Source organism: Lampris incognitus, chromosome 11 (genome assembly GCF_029633865.1).
Source record: "Lampris incognitus isolate fLamInc1 chromosome 11, fLamInc1.hap2, whole genome shotgun sequence".
Lineage (NCBI taxonomy): Eukaryota > Metazoa > Chordata > Actinopteri > Lampriformes > Lampridae > Lampris > Lampris incognitus.
This window is the reverse complement of record NC_079221.1, coordinates 4,072,812-4,087,267: the sequence shown is the minus strand read 5'-3', so window position 1 is coordinate 4,087,267 and position 14,456 is coordinate 4,072,812. Positions and strand designations below refer to the sequence as shown.

Here is a 14,456-nt window from a genome sequence, read left to right as displayed (position 1 = left end):
TGTTAAGCATTTTCTGAAACAGCATTTTTTTTTTTTTTTTTTTTACTTTTCCATGAATGCCATGGTGACAAGTAGCCAGCCGTGCATGACAAGTTGCTCAAGTCTCGTATTTTCTTTGGCTGCTCCATCACAGACAGCAGCGAACTTCCTGTAGCATGCAATTAGCAGTTTTCTCCTTCCATCTCAGCTCCTTTTTGCCAAGGTGATCAATCGCCCAGGGGATGCCTGGGAGCCGGGGTTGTGGCTGGGGAGTTTGTGTTTGTGTGTGTTTGTGTGTGTATGCCTGTGTGTGTTGTGAGGGGAGGGAGTGTCTGGGTCTCTTAGCTAATTGACTGTGTTGGAGATTGGTGGAGGTCGTGAGTAGTGGGGTGTTATATAATGCGTGGCCCCTACGCTGTGTTGTCTGTTGCAGGTGCAGATGCGAAGGGCCATGAGCGGAATACTGAAGAGGAAGTTTGAGGAGGTGGAGGCCTCCTCCTCCCCGTGCTCTTCCTTGCGGGAGTCTGATGACGAGGTCTCCTGCAGCGAAAGTGGGGACAGCAGCGACAGCGTCAACCCCTCGGCCTCGGGCCCCTTTACCCGTGAGTGCCCCCCCCCCCAAGACACGCGACTTGTTATCGTTATGGTCGCCGTCAACACCCGACGGCGAGAAACCTCGAAGGGGAACAGTCACGATTTTCAATTTCAGTGTTATCTCTTTAATTACGTTGTAGGGGGTAGCACTCCGTTAGCAGCCACGGCATCGAGCAGTCTTCTGTGCGTCTCTGAAAACGCCAGCAGAATTGTGCGGAGGTGTCCGCCAGTGACGTCACTGGCAAACAGTGTGTGGATGTGAGGCTCGCTGCGTTGCTGCGTTGTGTTCCTGTGATAGACGTAAATAACAACGCTACTTCATGCAGCCGTCCAATGTTGTGAGGTTATCTGCATTTTTAAACAACACAAGGTGTCGGTAAAAAAACAGTCTTCACAGGGCGGCCGGGTGGCGTAGCGGTCTATTCCGTTGCCTACCAACACTAGGGATCGCCAGTTCGAATCCCCATGTTACCTCCGGCTTGGTCAGGTGTCCCTACAGACACAACTGGCCGTGTCTGCGGGTGGGAAGCTGGATGTGGGTATGTGTCCTTGTTGCTGCACTAGCGCCTCCTCTGGTTGGTCAGGGGGGGGGGGACTGGAGGAATAGCGTGATCCTCCCACATGCAACGTCCCCCTGGTGAAACTCCTCGCTGTCAGGTGAAAAGAAGTGCTGGTGACTCCACATGTATGGGAGGAGGCACGTGGTAGTCTGCAGCCCTTCCGGGATTGGCAGAGGGGTTGTATAGGGGAGGAATCTAATCTAATTTATCAGAAGAGTGGGGTAATTGGCCAGATACAGTTGGGGAGAAAAGGGGGGAGGATTCCAAAAAAACAAAAACAAAACAGTCTTCACATCCACAGATCGCCCACCGGTGACATCAGCAGTGACATCAGCATCGCACAGAAGACTGCTCGGTATTCTAGCTGCTAATGAAGTGTTCTGTCTCCAACGTACTGACGGATAATGTTGAAAATCATTATTGTTTCCTGTTAAGAACCTTTAAGTACCACAAAGAAAACCCTGCTGAAATCTTAATTGTTCATTAACTGGGCTGGGTGGGAATAATGCACAGAGCCGACACCCCGACACAGTCCTGTAGCCCCTGACGCAGAAAGCTGCATGGATGTTGAGGAGCAGGGAAACAAACTATATGTCTGTGTGTATGTATATATATACACATATGTGTGTGTATTTATATATGTGTGTGTATATATATGTGTGTGTGTACATGTATATATATATATATCAACACGGATACAGAAAAAAGTTTTAATTTTTTCCTGTATCCGTGTTGATATTCCGCTCCTCATTAGCTGAGCACTTACAACACCATTGACTGTTTCGGAAAAGACGCTATATGTGTGTGTGTATGTTGTGTATGTATATGTGTATATATACACATATATGTATGTGTGTGTGTGTGTATTTATATATTGACGGTTTCGGGAAAAATGCTATATATATATATGTATGTGTGTGTATATATGTATGTGTATATATATATATGTATGTATGTATATAGCGTTTTTTCCCAAAACCGTCAATGGTGTTGTAAGAGCTCAACTAATGAGGAGCGGAATATCAACACAGATGTAGGAAAAAAACATTTAATACACAGCAGTACAGGCCTGCCTCGTGTGTCGCACACTCATCAGCCGCTAACGAAGATGATGTGACCTGTGCTTGGCAGAAAAGTATGTTATTATTTGCAGACCTGATATGTCCACCTTGAATAGTAGAACCGAATTGACCACCAGCTGTAGACACCGAAGAAAATCTCCTTTGTAACTACCAGTAAAATGTCTTTATTAGATGATACACGTGACATTTATTAGATGTTGTACTTTTATATTTTAACTGCCTGCCCTCCCAACTGTGCCCCAACACCACCCCACTATATGAGTTACATACATTACCCTATTTGACGTCACCTTGTTATATTCTAAACGTAGGCTGTTTCAACAGGGCCCTGGTCATTTAAATGCTTTTTCAAAACAAGCCCCGACCCCTTACCCCGTTGGTTGTAATGTTTTCTACCCCACCATTGGTCGCTGTGCATCGTAACTACCTACCCCATTGGTTGTAATAGTTCAAATGTTTTCTGCTCTGATTGGTTGCTGTCCACTGAAATAAGGGGCGTGGTGCGGGGCAACGTAAACTGTGTGTCTTCTTTGTTGAACCACATTAGCAGCTGATGAGTGTGTGACGCACGAAACAAGCTTGTACTGCTATGTAGTACAAGGTTTTTTCTGCATCTGTATATATGTATATATATATATATGTGTGTGTGTGTGTATATGTATGTATGTATGTATGTATGTATGTATATATATACACACCTACACACCTACACACCTACATACATACATACATACATACATACATACATACATACATACAAATATTATTTGTGTATACCCACACACATGTATATATGTATGTATATGTGTATGTGTACATACATGTATACATGTAATGTATATGCGTGTGTATACATATGTGTATGTATATATATATATATATTATATATATATCCAGTGATTATTTTTATCTGGATTATTTTGCTCCTTATTTGTTGAGCACTTTCCCTACCGTTGAGTTTCTATTAATAAAGGTATGTATATATAGGTAGATAAATAGATAGATAGATACACATATGCATATGTGTACGTGTATGTATATATACATACATATATACACATATGTATGAGTATATGTGTATATATACGCACATATCTATATGTATATATGTGTATATATATACACATACACGTACATATATGTGTATGTATGTGTATACTTGTATGTATGTGTGTGTGTATATATGCGTGTGTGTGTATATATATATATATGAATGTGTATATATGTATGTATAAGTATATATGTATGTGTGTATATATATATATATATATGAATGTGTATATATGTGTGTGTATATATGTGTGTGTGTGTGTATATATGTATATGTGTGTATATATGTGTGTGTGTGTGTGTGTATATATGTATATGTGTATATATATATGTGTGTGTGTGTGTGTGTGTGTGTGTATGTGTGACAGGGGCAGTGTGATAGCAGAGCTGCTCGGTGGAGAGGAGAGCAGGGCAGATTGTAATGGTGAGACCCCGGGTTCAGTAATAAAGGGGAAGAATGCACAGGCAGCCGCTGTCATTAGGAACAGCGTCAGCAGACTGAACCTGCCAGACGAATGAGCTGACGCAGTGTGTAGCTGCTCTGCAACACCAACACCAGCATCTACCATGCAACCAAGAACACTCGCTCCCCTGTGCCCCCCTGCGCCCCCCTGCAATTAAGAAACCAAAAAGAGAGTTGCACATTAACGCTAAAACAACGTATGTAACATATAAATGAAACAAAATAATGACACCAGATGAATAATATGATGATATAGAAAGGCGGGGAGGGGGAGGGGTTCAGATAAGAGGTGGTGAAGTTTAGACCAAATCATGTGTGAGCTGTGTGACGCTCGGCTAACACCGTGTTGGGTCACACGTGTCAAACTCACCGACACCACCCTCCACCTCAACTCCATCACGTACAAATGGCTCGAAAGTCTACTAGTCCTCCGACCTATACAACCACATAGGTCGCATACCCTCTCGTACGACCCACAGAAGCGTGACCTAAATTAGCGCCCCTACTGGCAGCAGGAGATATGCCACAGATACTTTTCGCCGTTGTGCGTTGTGGGTTTTTATCTACTTGTTGACATCCTTTTTACAACGCCTCATAGACAGGCCAGTAAAGGTAAGTAGTCAGTAAATAGTGATAAAAACCATTAGAGAAGAATAGAATATGTAGTCAGTGCGTTTTTGTGTTGTTGTGCCGTCTAGTATAGTAACTACTATTGGCAGCACGACCGCTAGAGGGCGCTTAACTATAAGTCGTAATGAGCTGCTTCTATAAACGACCTGTGGGGTAGTTTTTTGGTGGAGGACGGTGGAAGTAGTTTTTTGGTGGAGGACGGTGAAAGTAGTTTTTTGGTGGAGGACGGTGGAAGCAGTTTTTTGGTGGAGGACGGTGAAAGTAGTTTTTTGGTGGAGGACAGTGAACGTAGTTTTTTGGTGGAGGACGGTGAAAGTAGTTTTTGGGTGGAGGACAGTGAACGTAGTTTTTTGGTGGAGGACAGTGAAAGTAGTTTTTTGGTGGAGGACGGTGAAAGTAGTTTTTTGGTGGAGGACAGTGGAAGTAGTTTTTTGGTGGAGGACAGTGAACGTAGTTTTTTGGTGGAGGACGGTGGAAGTAGTTTTTTGGTGGAGGACAGTGAACGTAGTTTTTTGGTGGAGGACAGTGAAAGTAGTTTTTTGGTGGAGGACAGTGAAAGTAGTTTTTTGGTGGAGGACAGTGGAAGTAGTTTTTTGGTGGAGGACAGTGAAAGTAGTTTTTTGGTGGAGGACGGTGAAAGTAGTTTTTTGGTGGAGGACAGTGGAAGTAGTTTTTTGGTGGAGGACAGTGAACGTAGTTTTTTGGTGGAGGACGGTGAAAGTAGTTTTTTGGTGGAGGACAGTGAACGTAGTTTTTTGGTGGAGGACAGTGAAAGTAGTTTTTTGGTGGAGGACAGTGAAAGTAGTTTTTTGGTGGAGGACAGTGGAAGTAGTTTTTTGGTGGAGGACAGTGAACGTAGTTTTTTGGTGGAGGACGGTGGAAGTAGTTTTTTGGTGGAGGACTGTGAAAGTAGTTTTTTGGTGGAGGACTGTGAAAGTAGTTTTTTGGTGGAGGACGGTGGAAGTAGTTTTTTGGTGGAGGACGGTGGAAGTAGTTTTTTGGTGGAGGACGGTGAAAGTAAGTTTTTTGGTGGAGGACGGTGAAAGTAGTTTTTTGGTGGAGGACGGTGAAAGTAGTTTTTTGGTGGAGGACGGTGGAAGTAGTTTTTTGGTGGAGGACGGTGGAAGTAGTTTTTTGGTGGAGGACGGTGAAAGTAAGTTTTTTGGTGGAGGACGGTGGAAGTAGTTTTTTGGTGGAGGACGGTGAAAGTAGTTTTTTGGTGGAGGACGGTGGAAGTAGTTTTTTGGTGGAGGACGGTGAAAGTAGTTTTTTGGTGGAGGACGGTGGAAGTAGTTTTTTGGTGGAGGACGGTGAAAGTAGTTTTTTGGTGGAGGACAGTGGAAGTAGTTTTTTGGTGGAGGACGGTGAAAGTAGTTTTTTGGTGGAGGACAGTGAAAGTAGTTTTTTGGTGGAGGACGGTGAAAGTAGTTTTTTGGTGGAGGACGGTGAAAGTAGTTTTTTGGTGGAGGACAGTGGAAGTAGTTTTTTGGTGGAGGACGGTGGAAGCAGTTTTTTGGTGGAGGACGGTGGAAGCAGTTTTTTGGTGGAGGAGGACCGTGGAAGCAGTTTTTTGGTGGAGTACAGTGGAAGCAGTTTTTTGGTTAAGGACCATGAAAGTAGTTTTTTGGTGGAGGACGGTGAAAGTAGTTTTTTGGTGGAGGACGGTGGAAGTAGTTTTTTGGTGGAGGACGGTGAAAGTAGTTTTTTGGTGGAGGACAGTGGAAGTAGTTTTTTGGTGGAGTACAGTGGAAGCAGTTTTTTGGTTAAGGACCATGAAAGTAGTTTTTTGGTGGAGGACAGTGGAAGTAGTTTTTTGGTGGAGTACAGTGGAAGCAGTTTTTTGGTTAAGGACCATGAAAGTAGTTTTTTGGTGGAGGACGGTGAAAGTAGTTTTTTGGTGGAGGACGGTGGAAGCAGTTTTTTGGTGGAGGACGGTGGAAGTAGTTTTTTGGTGGAGGACGGTGAAAGTAGTTTTTTGGTGGAGGACGGTGAAAGTAGTTTTTTGGTGGAGGACGGTGGAAGTAGTTTTTTGGTGGAGGACGGTGGAAGTAGTTTTTTGGTGGAGGACCATGAAAGTAGTTTTGCAACCAGGCAGATTTGGGTGCAGTTCCCGGCTTGTACAAATACACATTCTTATGAAGTAATGTGTCTGCTGGAGGTGAATTTGCCGCAAGGAAGACGTTTCCTCTGCAGGTCTAGAAGGACACGGGAGCATCTAAGGAATAGCACACTGTACATGGGAATGTTCACCCCGGAGACAGCAGGCAGAATACAATTAAGATTAATTATAGACTGCTGCTTTATTAATCCCTGAGGAGACATGTGAGCATCTCGACTCAAGTCTCCAAGAAATAAACAAAAAAACAAACTGACGGTGTGTTCATGAGAAAAATTTACTCGTTTTGCAAAAGTGTGTGTTTGGTGTGTGCGTGTGTGTGACCGTGAGCGCATATTTTTGTTTCTCAGTTAACTGCCAAATCTTAATTGACACCGAAAATGAAATGAATTATTGCAGATCACGAGTTTCAGTTTACAGGTAATGGACGGGCTGCGGTTGAGCGGTTGCAGCATTTCTCATTTCTGTGAGTGACAAGCAGCGGGGCGACGGGGCCCCTCCCTGCAGAGAGGGGCCTTCGAGACATAAGCAGGGTGCTGCGTCCCCACGGGTTTAGCTTGGCCTCTGTGTCAGTTGCAGTAGCCGGGGGCCACAGGTAGCCGGGGGCCGGAGGTAGCCAGGGGCCACAGGTAGCCGGGGGCCGGAGGTAGCCAGGGGCCACAGGTAGCCGGGGGCCACCGGTAGCCGGGGGCCGGAGGTAGCCGGGGGCCGGAGGTAGCCAGGGGCCACCGGTAGCCGGGGGCCGCAGGTAGCCGGGGGCCGCAGGTAGCCAGGGGCCACCGGTAGCCGGGGGCCGGAGGTAGCCGGGGGCCGGAGGTAGCCGGGGGCCGCAGGTAGCCGGGGGCCACCGGTAGCCGGGGGCCGCAGGTAGCCGGGGGCCGCAGGTAGCCGGGGGCCGCAGGTAGCCGGGGGCCGCAGGTAGCCAGGGGCCACCGGGGGCCGCAGGTAGCCGGGGGCCACCGGTAGCCGGGGGCCGCAGGTAGCCGGGGGCCGCAGGTAGCCGGGGGCCACCGGTAGCCGGGGGCCGCAGGTAGCCGGGGGCCACAGGTAGCCGGGGGCCGGAGGTAGCCGGGGGCCACAGGTAGCCGGGGGCCACCGGTAGCCGGGGGCCGCAGGTAGCCGGGGGCCGGTGGTCAGCTAAAAGGGACAAGGGAGCGGCACACATTGAAGACTGCACGAGCGGCGAGATGTTAAACAACCAGGCCTCGGGTGGCATCGCACTGTCATGTCGGGGAGCAAGGGGGAGAGAAAACTGCTCTCCTGTTTCTTGGAGGGTGGTGGTGGTGGTGGTGGTGATGGTGCTGGGGTAATGGTCAGCATTTGCTTATCGGTGACTACGTTTACATGATGTTAGAAAACGTGGATTTATTGTGTTGGTCCGGCTGAGATGGCACTGAACCGCGTGTCTGGAAGTGGGACTAACGCACCCAGATGATGCGGTTGGGCTGGATTTACTCTGGCATGTACAGGCTTCAATCTGCCCTGAACTGGCCTAGGCGTTCTGCGTGTGACCCATAGCTCCCGCGGCGGTCTTTCACCCGATAGCAACCAGCTGAAAGGGGGCATATCGCTACTTACCGTACCGGGGTTGGGATATACTTCCGTCAACAAATTGATTCTCCCCGGTTCTTGTGTACCGGAACAACGACAGTAGTCCGGTTACACGGCCTAACCGAGCTGTAACCGGAGCTCCACTCAGCTCCACTTACCTGTGCATGGAACCAGCCAGTTTGGTCCAACTCTCAGGACTTGTTTTATTTCCCAAGGAAAACAAATGGATCTGAACAGTGACAGTTGAAAGACTCTGATATATATGTAAACTACTAATAAGACACGTTAGCCCCTAGCTAGCTAACGGGTCTGACCCTTTAGCCCCTAGCTAATGGGTCTGACCCTTTAGCCGAGCGGTTAGTGATGTGGCCTTGTGGTGCAGTACCACCCCGTATCGAATCCCACACCGGGCGAGAAAATAACCGGTTACATATATATTAAAACATAAAACAAAGAAGCGAGCACGTAAATAAAAGAATAACTACTGAACTGGCATCCGAGCCATTTTAATGGCCTCGTGGGGCCGGGGTGAGCGAATACCTTGCGGCTCGCCCACCACAGACACAGCCAGCAGTTACCCCGCATCACAAAGCCCCAACCGGAGGGGTGTAGCGCGATCTGCAAGTGTATTACGAGACAAATGGTCCTTAAATTGATGTGAACACCAGAAACACGTATGAGACCCTGTGGTTAAAGGCTTCCGCACCAGATACGAGCCACTGAAGTCACAAACTTCCCTTAAAGGAGGCTAATTAAGTACGATCAAACACCTCCTCGTGTTACTATTTTGATGCCCGACATAATCGTCCGGGTATTCTCTGCACGGGTAACAACGCGAGCTCCTTCCTGTGTAGTGTCCTCAGACTGACGAGTCCGTGCCTGTAATGGATGTGTTGTCCCTGTTGCGTGGGGCGGGGAGCTGTTGGAGCCAGATGGTTTCTATTTGTCCTGTCTGTCTGATAGGGGCTGAACGCTGGGAACACTGCGTCTGTGAACCAGCACTCTACATCCCTGGGCCAGGCAGGGGATTATTTATGCTCCACCGTTGCCCTCCCTTCCCCTCCCCTCCCTCCCTCCACCCCTCCCCTCCCTCTCGCAGAGCTGTCCTTAAAAAGACACACCGGGGACTCGCATGCCAAGTGGAAGCACAGAGAGATGTGATGAAATCCTGCCTCACAAAGCTGGGAGGTGTTCGGCGGCGGGGCCTTTAAAGCCGCCGAGAAAGAGCCAGCTGTGTTCCAGGCGCTAAAGGACAATAACAGCTAGAAAATGTTAATTAGTATTTATGCAGAATGCTAATTTGATATGTTAATAAGCTTTGCATCGATATAGAAGATCACGTTGCACTCACATGGAAGAAAGAGTTTATGTAGCGTGCGCTTCATGAAATTATGAAACATAAATTCGATAAATACGTCTGTCGTGATCTGCAATGCAGAGTTTATTTCGAACTAAGTGGGATTGATATGCAGCGAGGGTCATGCCTCTTTTATTTCATTGTGCTTGGTGCGGCCCAATACCGTTTTTCCCTCAACTGCCATTTTAACAGCTCCCTTGGCCATTTTCCTTTGCAGCTGACTCGATTCTGAAGAGGGAGAAGCGCCTGCGCACCAGGCGGGTGCATTTTGAGAATGTGACGGTGTACTACTTCGGCCGGCGGCAGGGCTTCACCAGCGTGCCCAGCCAGGGTGGCAGCACACTGGGCATGTCCAACAGGCACAGCTGGGTCAGACAGTACTCCCTGGGGGAGTTTGCCCTGGAGCAGGAGAGGATCCACAGGGACATGCTCAGAGACCACCTGAAGGAGGAGAAACTCAATTCTATCAAACTCAAGGTAACTGCTTCGCTTGTCTGCATCTCACCGTCTCCCTCAACATCTTGGTCCATCGGGGGCGTCCAGGTAGTGTAGCGGTCTATTCCGTTGCCTACCAACACGGGGATCCAGGTTTGAATCCCCTCGTTCCCTCCGGCTTGGTCGGGCGTCCCTACAGACACAATTGGCCGTGTCTGCGAGTGGGAAGCCAGATGTAGGTATGTGTCTTGGTCACTGTACTGGCGCCTCCTCTGGTCAGTCGGGGTGTCTGCAGCCCTCCTTGGATCAGCAGAGGGGGTGGGGCAGTGACCGGGAAGGCTCGCATGGGTGGGGTAATTGGCCGGATACAATTGGGGAGAAAAGCCCCCCCCCCCCCCCAAAAAAAATTCTTGGTCCATCTTTCAACGACTTGATAACTTAAATGAATACAGTGTTTATCCCCGGTAGTGTTATTTAACAGAAATTGCCGTCAGATTTCTACATACATTGTGTGTCAGTTTTGGCTAACTGGAGCTCTGTGTCGCAAGAAGCGGTTTGTCGTTGAGTTTAGCTGTCTGCTCACTTACCCTTCAAACTGGCCTAAATGCGAGCTCTTGCTGTGTTCAGCTGACTAAGAATGGCACCGTGGAGTCGGAGGAGGCCAACACGCTGACAGCAGAGGACATTTCCGATGACGACATCGACCTGGACAACACAGAGGTCGACGAGTATTTCTTCCTGCAGCCCCTCACCACCAAGAAGCGGAGGGCTCTGCTGCGCTCCTCTGGGGTGAAGAAGATTGACGTAGAGGAGAAACATGAGCTGCGGGCCATCCGGATGTCCAGGGAGGACTGTGGCTGTGACTGCCGAGTCTTCTGTGACCCAGAGACCTGTGCCTGCAGCGAAGCGGGGATCAAGTGCCAGGTAAAGCCTGCGATGTGCAAGTCTGCAGTGAGCCAGCGTGTCTTGTTGCTTTGCAAACACAAGGGAGGTGCTGTTAATGTAACAGACACACACACGTGCTGTACAGCGGTAGGACCGAGCCTGTCCAGCGGGGGGCGGGGGAACAGGGAATGTTATGCTAGAGGGTGTACATTGTTTGGGAACTCAATTGATATAAGGGCGTCCGGGTAGTGTAGCGGTCTATTCCGTTGCCTACCAACATGGGGATCCCCAGTTCGAATCCCCGTGTTACCTCCGGCTTGGCCGGGCGTCCCTACAGACACAAATGGCCGTGTCTGCAGGTGGGAAGCCGGATGTGGGTATGTGTCCTGGTCGCTGCGCTAGCGCCTCCTCTGGTTGGTTGGGGCACCTGTTCGGGAGGGAGGGGGAACTGGGGGAATAGCGTGATCCTCCCATGCGCTACGCCCCCCTGGTGAAACTCCTCACTGTCAGGTGAAAAGAAGCAGCTGGTGACTCCACATGTATGGGAGGAGGCATGTGGTAGTCTGCAGCCCTCCTGGATCGGCAGAGGGGGTGGAGCAGAGACCGGGACAGCTTGGAAGAGTGGGGTAATTGGCAGGATACAATTGGGTTGAGACAGGGGGGGGGATCCCCCCCAAAAAAGGAATTGACACATTCACACTACCCAGCACATGTTCATGTGGTGTCTGTCCCGGAGTAAAATGTCCTGTTTCCTGCAGGTGGATCGTATGTCATTTCCATGTGGCTGTACAAAGGAGGGCTGTAGCAACGCAGCAGGACGAGTGGAGTTCAACCCCATCCGGGTTCGGACACATTTCCTGCACACCATCATGAAACTGGAGCTGGAAAAGAGTCGCGAGCAGCAGCAGGCCTCCCCCACCAACGGTTACCATGGTGAAAACAACGGCCTGGGAAACGGCAACCCCCTCGTCCAGTCCCAGCACAGCTTGGAGTATCCTCTTTCCGACGCGGTGCCGCAGAAAAGCATCATGCACCTGCAGACGGCAGATGAGATGGACGAGCCGTTGGACGATGAAGATGAGGATGAGGATGAAGAAGATGAGGACGAAGAGGAGGAGAATGAGGAAGACGAAGAGGACAGCAGCAGTGTGTACAGCGGCCTGTCTGACTCCAGCACTCAGAGTCTAGCCAACAGCGAATCTGAGGACGACGAGGACGAGGACGACGACGAAACGAAGTCGGAGAACTTTGAGGACGGGCTGGCGCCGCCGTCCGTGACCCACGCCGAGGTGGTACCCTTGTCTTCTGTGTTGTGCTACAACGATGGCTCCGTGGCCCATGACAACCACATGAACGGAAACGCCTATTTAATCAACTCCTCTTCACCGGAGTACTATCAGCTGGAGAGCTCCGGTGCTGCCCCGGCCAACGGCCCGGCCAGCCAGCCCAGTGAACCCTACGGAGAGGCCTTAGTATTTCAAGACACAGCCACCGCTACCAACGGCAGCATGCCTCAAGGACCATTCACCGTGACCGGTGAGCAGTACACGGACTACCCTAACCAGGCCGAGGAGCGATACGCCGCCAATCGCCACTTCCCCCCGACCAACGGCACCGCGCCCGCCCCGCTGCCGTGCTGCACACCTGAGCAGCAGAAAAAAATCCTGCCCAAACCAGCCTTCATGGAGCAGCACGGGGTGCAGAACCAGAACCAGATGGAAATCCAGAACTACATGAACAATAACTCACAGGGCTCCTTTGGAAATAATGGCACTTGTCTAGTAGCCGAGCAACCACAGGAAGCGGCTAACGTTAATGGGCATTCTGAAGTACCCTTACTAGCAGAAAATGCAAAGACCCTCCCATTACCAGACCATTGTCCCGAGGTCACGGCGGTGTAGTGGGCCTCGCCCTTTTTAAGTGTTCTCTCATTCTGTGTCTTCACTTGAGAACAAAGCCGACCGCGTGGCGTTCCAAGGGAACACATTCATGGCCTTCTACGTTATCTGACCTTAATTTGAAAGCGACTGAAAAGAAACCACAGCACATCTTCATCAGTAGCCGCTCAGCCGCAGGTTGTATTCAGTTATCCACCAAGTTTCTCCATCACAGCATTCTTCTGCACTGCGTCGGTAGGTAGGTCAGAACATCAGAAGTATAATACTGTGCAATGTATCACGTACGTTCAGATGTAAAGTTCTAGTTTTCAGCAGATATTGTACCGTAGATGCAACTTTTCTATGTCTACTGTATGTGTCAAATGTGCAAAAGAAAAAAGAAAAAAAGAAAAAAAAAGGTTTATTGTCACAGTTTATTTATTGTTTGGGACTTAAACGTATACTTCTATATTGTCATTGTTTTGATAACAATACGCATGCTGTTTGGGGGGCTCAGTGGCATTTCTAACAAGCTGTCCTGTTTTATAAGGAGGAGCAGACGGGCCGATATAAATACTGTACATTTCTCTCTCTGCCACTGACCCGTGCTTTTCTATGGTTCTGAAGAGCATGAAGCACCCTCCCTGCTTGTTTGTATTTTGGAATACGGCGTCAGTAGCATAACACGGTTTAGGACAAAATACTTTACAGCCTTTTTGCACTTTTGTTTGGCGGCGCGACCACATCCGGTTGTTTTTAAAAATGACGCACACTCGACCGAGGGAATAGTCTGGCCCCTCGTGGGGTTTTACTCCAGTTTGGACCATCGGTTCGACACAGGGCTGTTAAGACATGTCACTGCGGATTTGTTCTTCGAAGCACACGCTGATGGTGTGTATACAGGGATAAGCGGCACTTTGACATATCTCCAGAAAGCATATCAGACACGTGACCATATCCCATCATCCACTGTGGCGACAACAGCACCGTGTTGTTACCATGAGCAGTAAACTGGCGTGAACATTTAACAGCAACCAATCATGAGCAAGCTGGATATATATATATATATATATATATATATATATATATATATAATCCAAACCGCTTATGCTGCTGTCAGGGTCGCAGGGATGCTGGAGTCTATCCCAGCAGTCATTGGGTGGCAGGCGGGGAGACACCCTGGACAGGCCGCCACGCCATCACACAGGGCTGACACACACACACACACACACACACACCTAGAGGCAATTCAGTATGGCTGATCCACCTGACCTACATGTCTTTGGACTGTGGGAGGAAACCCAGACATGGGGAGAACATGCAAACTCCACACAGAGGACGACCCGGGACGACCCCCAAGGTTGGACCACCCTGGGGCTCGAACCCAGGACCTTCTTGCTGTGAGGCAACTGTGCTAACCACTGCGCCACCGTGCCCATATGGTTAAAAAACACAGTCCAAAGATATGTAGGTCAGGTGAATCGGCCATATTAAATTGTCCCTAGGTGTGTGTGTGTGTGTGTGTGTGTGTGTGTGTGTGTGTGTGTGTTGGCCCTGTGATGGACTGGCAGCCTGTCCAGTGTGTGTCTGCACCTGCCGCCCAATGACTGTAGGGACAGGGGATAGGCTCCAGCATCCCTGCGACCCCAATTAGGCTAAGCGGCTTGGATAATGAATGAATATATATATATATATATATATATATATATATTCCACTCATTAGTTGAGCACTTATAACACCACTGACGATTTCCAGAAAAAAAAACTATATAGATATATATATATATATAGATTTATTTATTTTCCCTGAAACCATCAATGGTGTTATAAGTGCTCAGCTAATGAGTGGAATATATATATATATATATATATATATA

At 48.8% G+C, this 14,456-nt stretch overlaps 1 protein-coding gene across 2 annotated transcripts in view; it reads left to right on the top strand.

Annotated features, from left to right (window-relative positions):
- The window catches only part of csrnp3 (cysteine-serine-rich nuclear protein 3), a 39,013-nt gene extending 26,000 nt beyond the window's left edge, over positions 1–13,013 (top strand). For both annotated transcript variants that reach the window (XM_056289765.1, XM_056289764.1), the window contains 4 exons: positions 413–581; positions 9,600–9,859; positions 10,445–10,741; positions 11,461–13,013. In XM_056289765.1, the coding sequence (XP_056145740.1) occupies positions 419–581; positions 9,600–9,859; positions 10,445–10,741; positions 11,461–12,603 (1,863 nt within the window). In that variant the 5' untranslated portion in view covers positions 413–418 and the 3' untranslated portion in view covers positions 12,604–13,013. The remainder of the gene's footprint in view (positions 1–412; positions 582–9,599; positions 9,860–10,444; positions 10,742–11,460) is intronic.
- Positions 13,014–14,456: the final 1,443 nt, after the last annotated feature.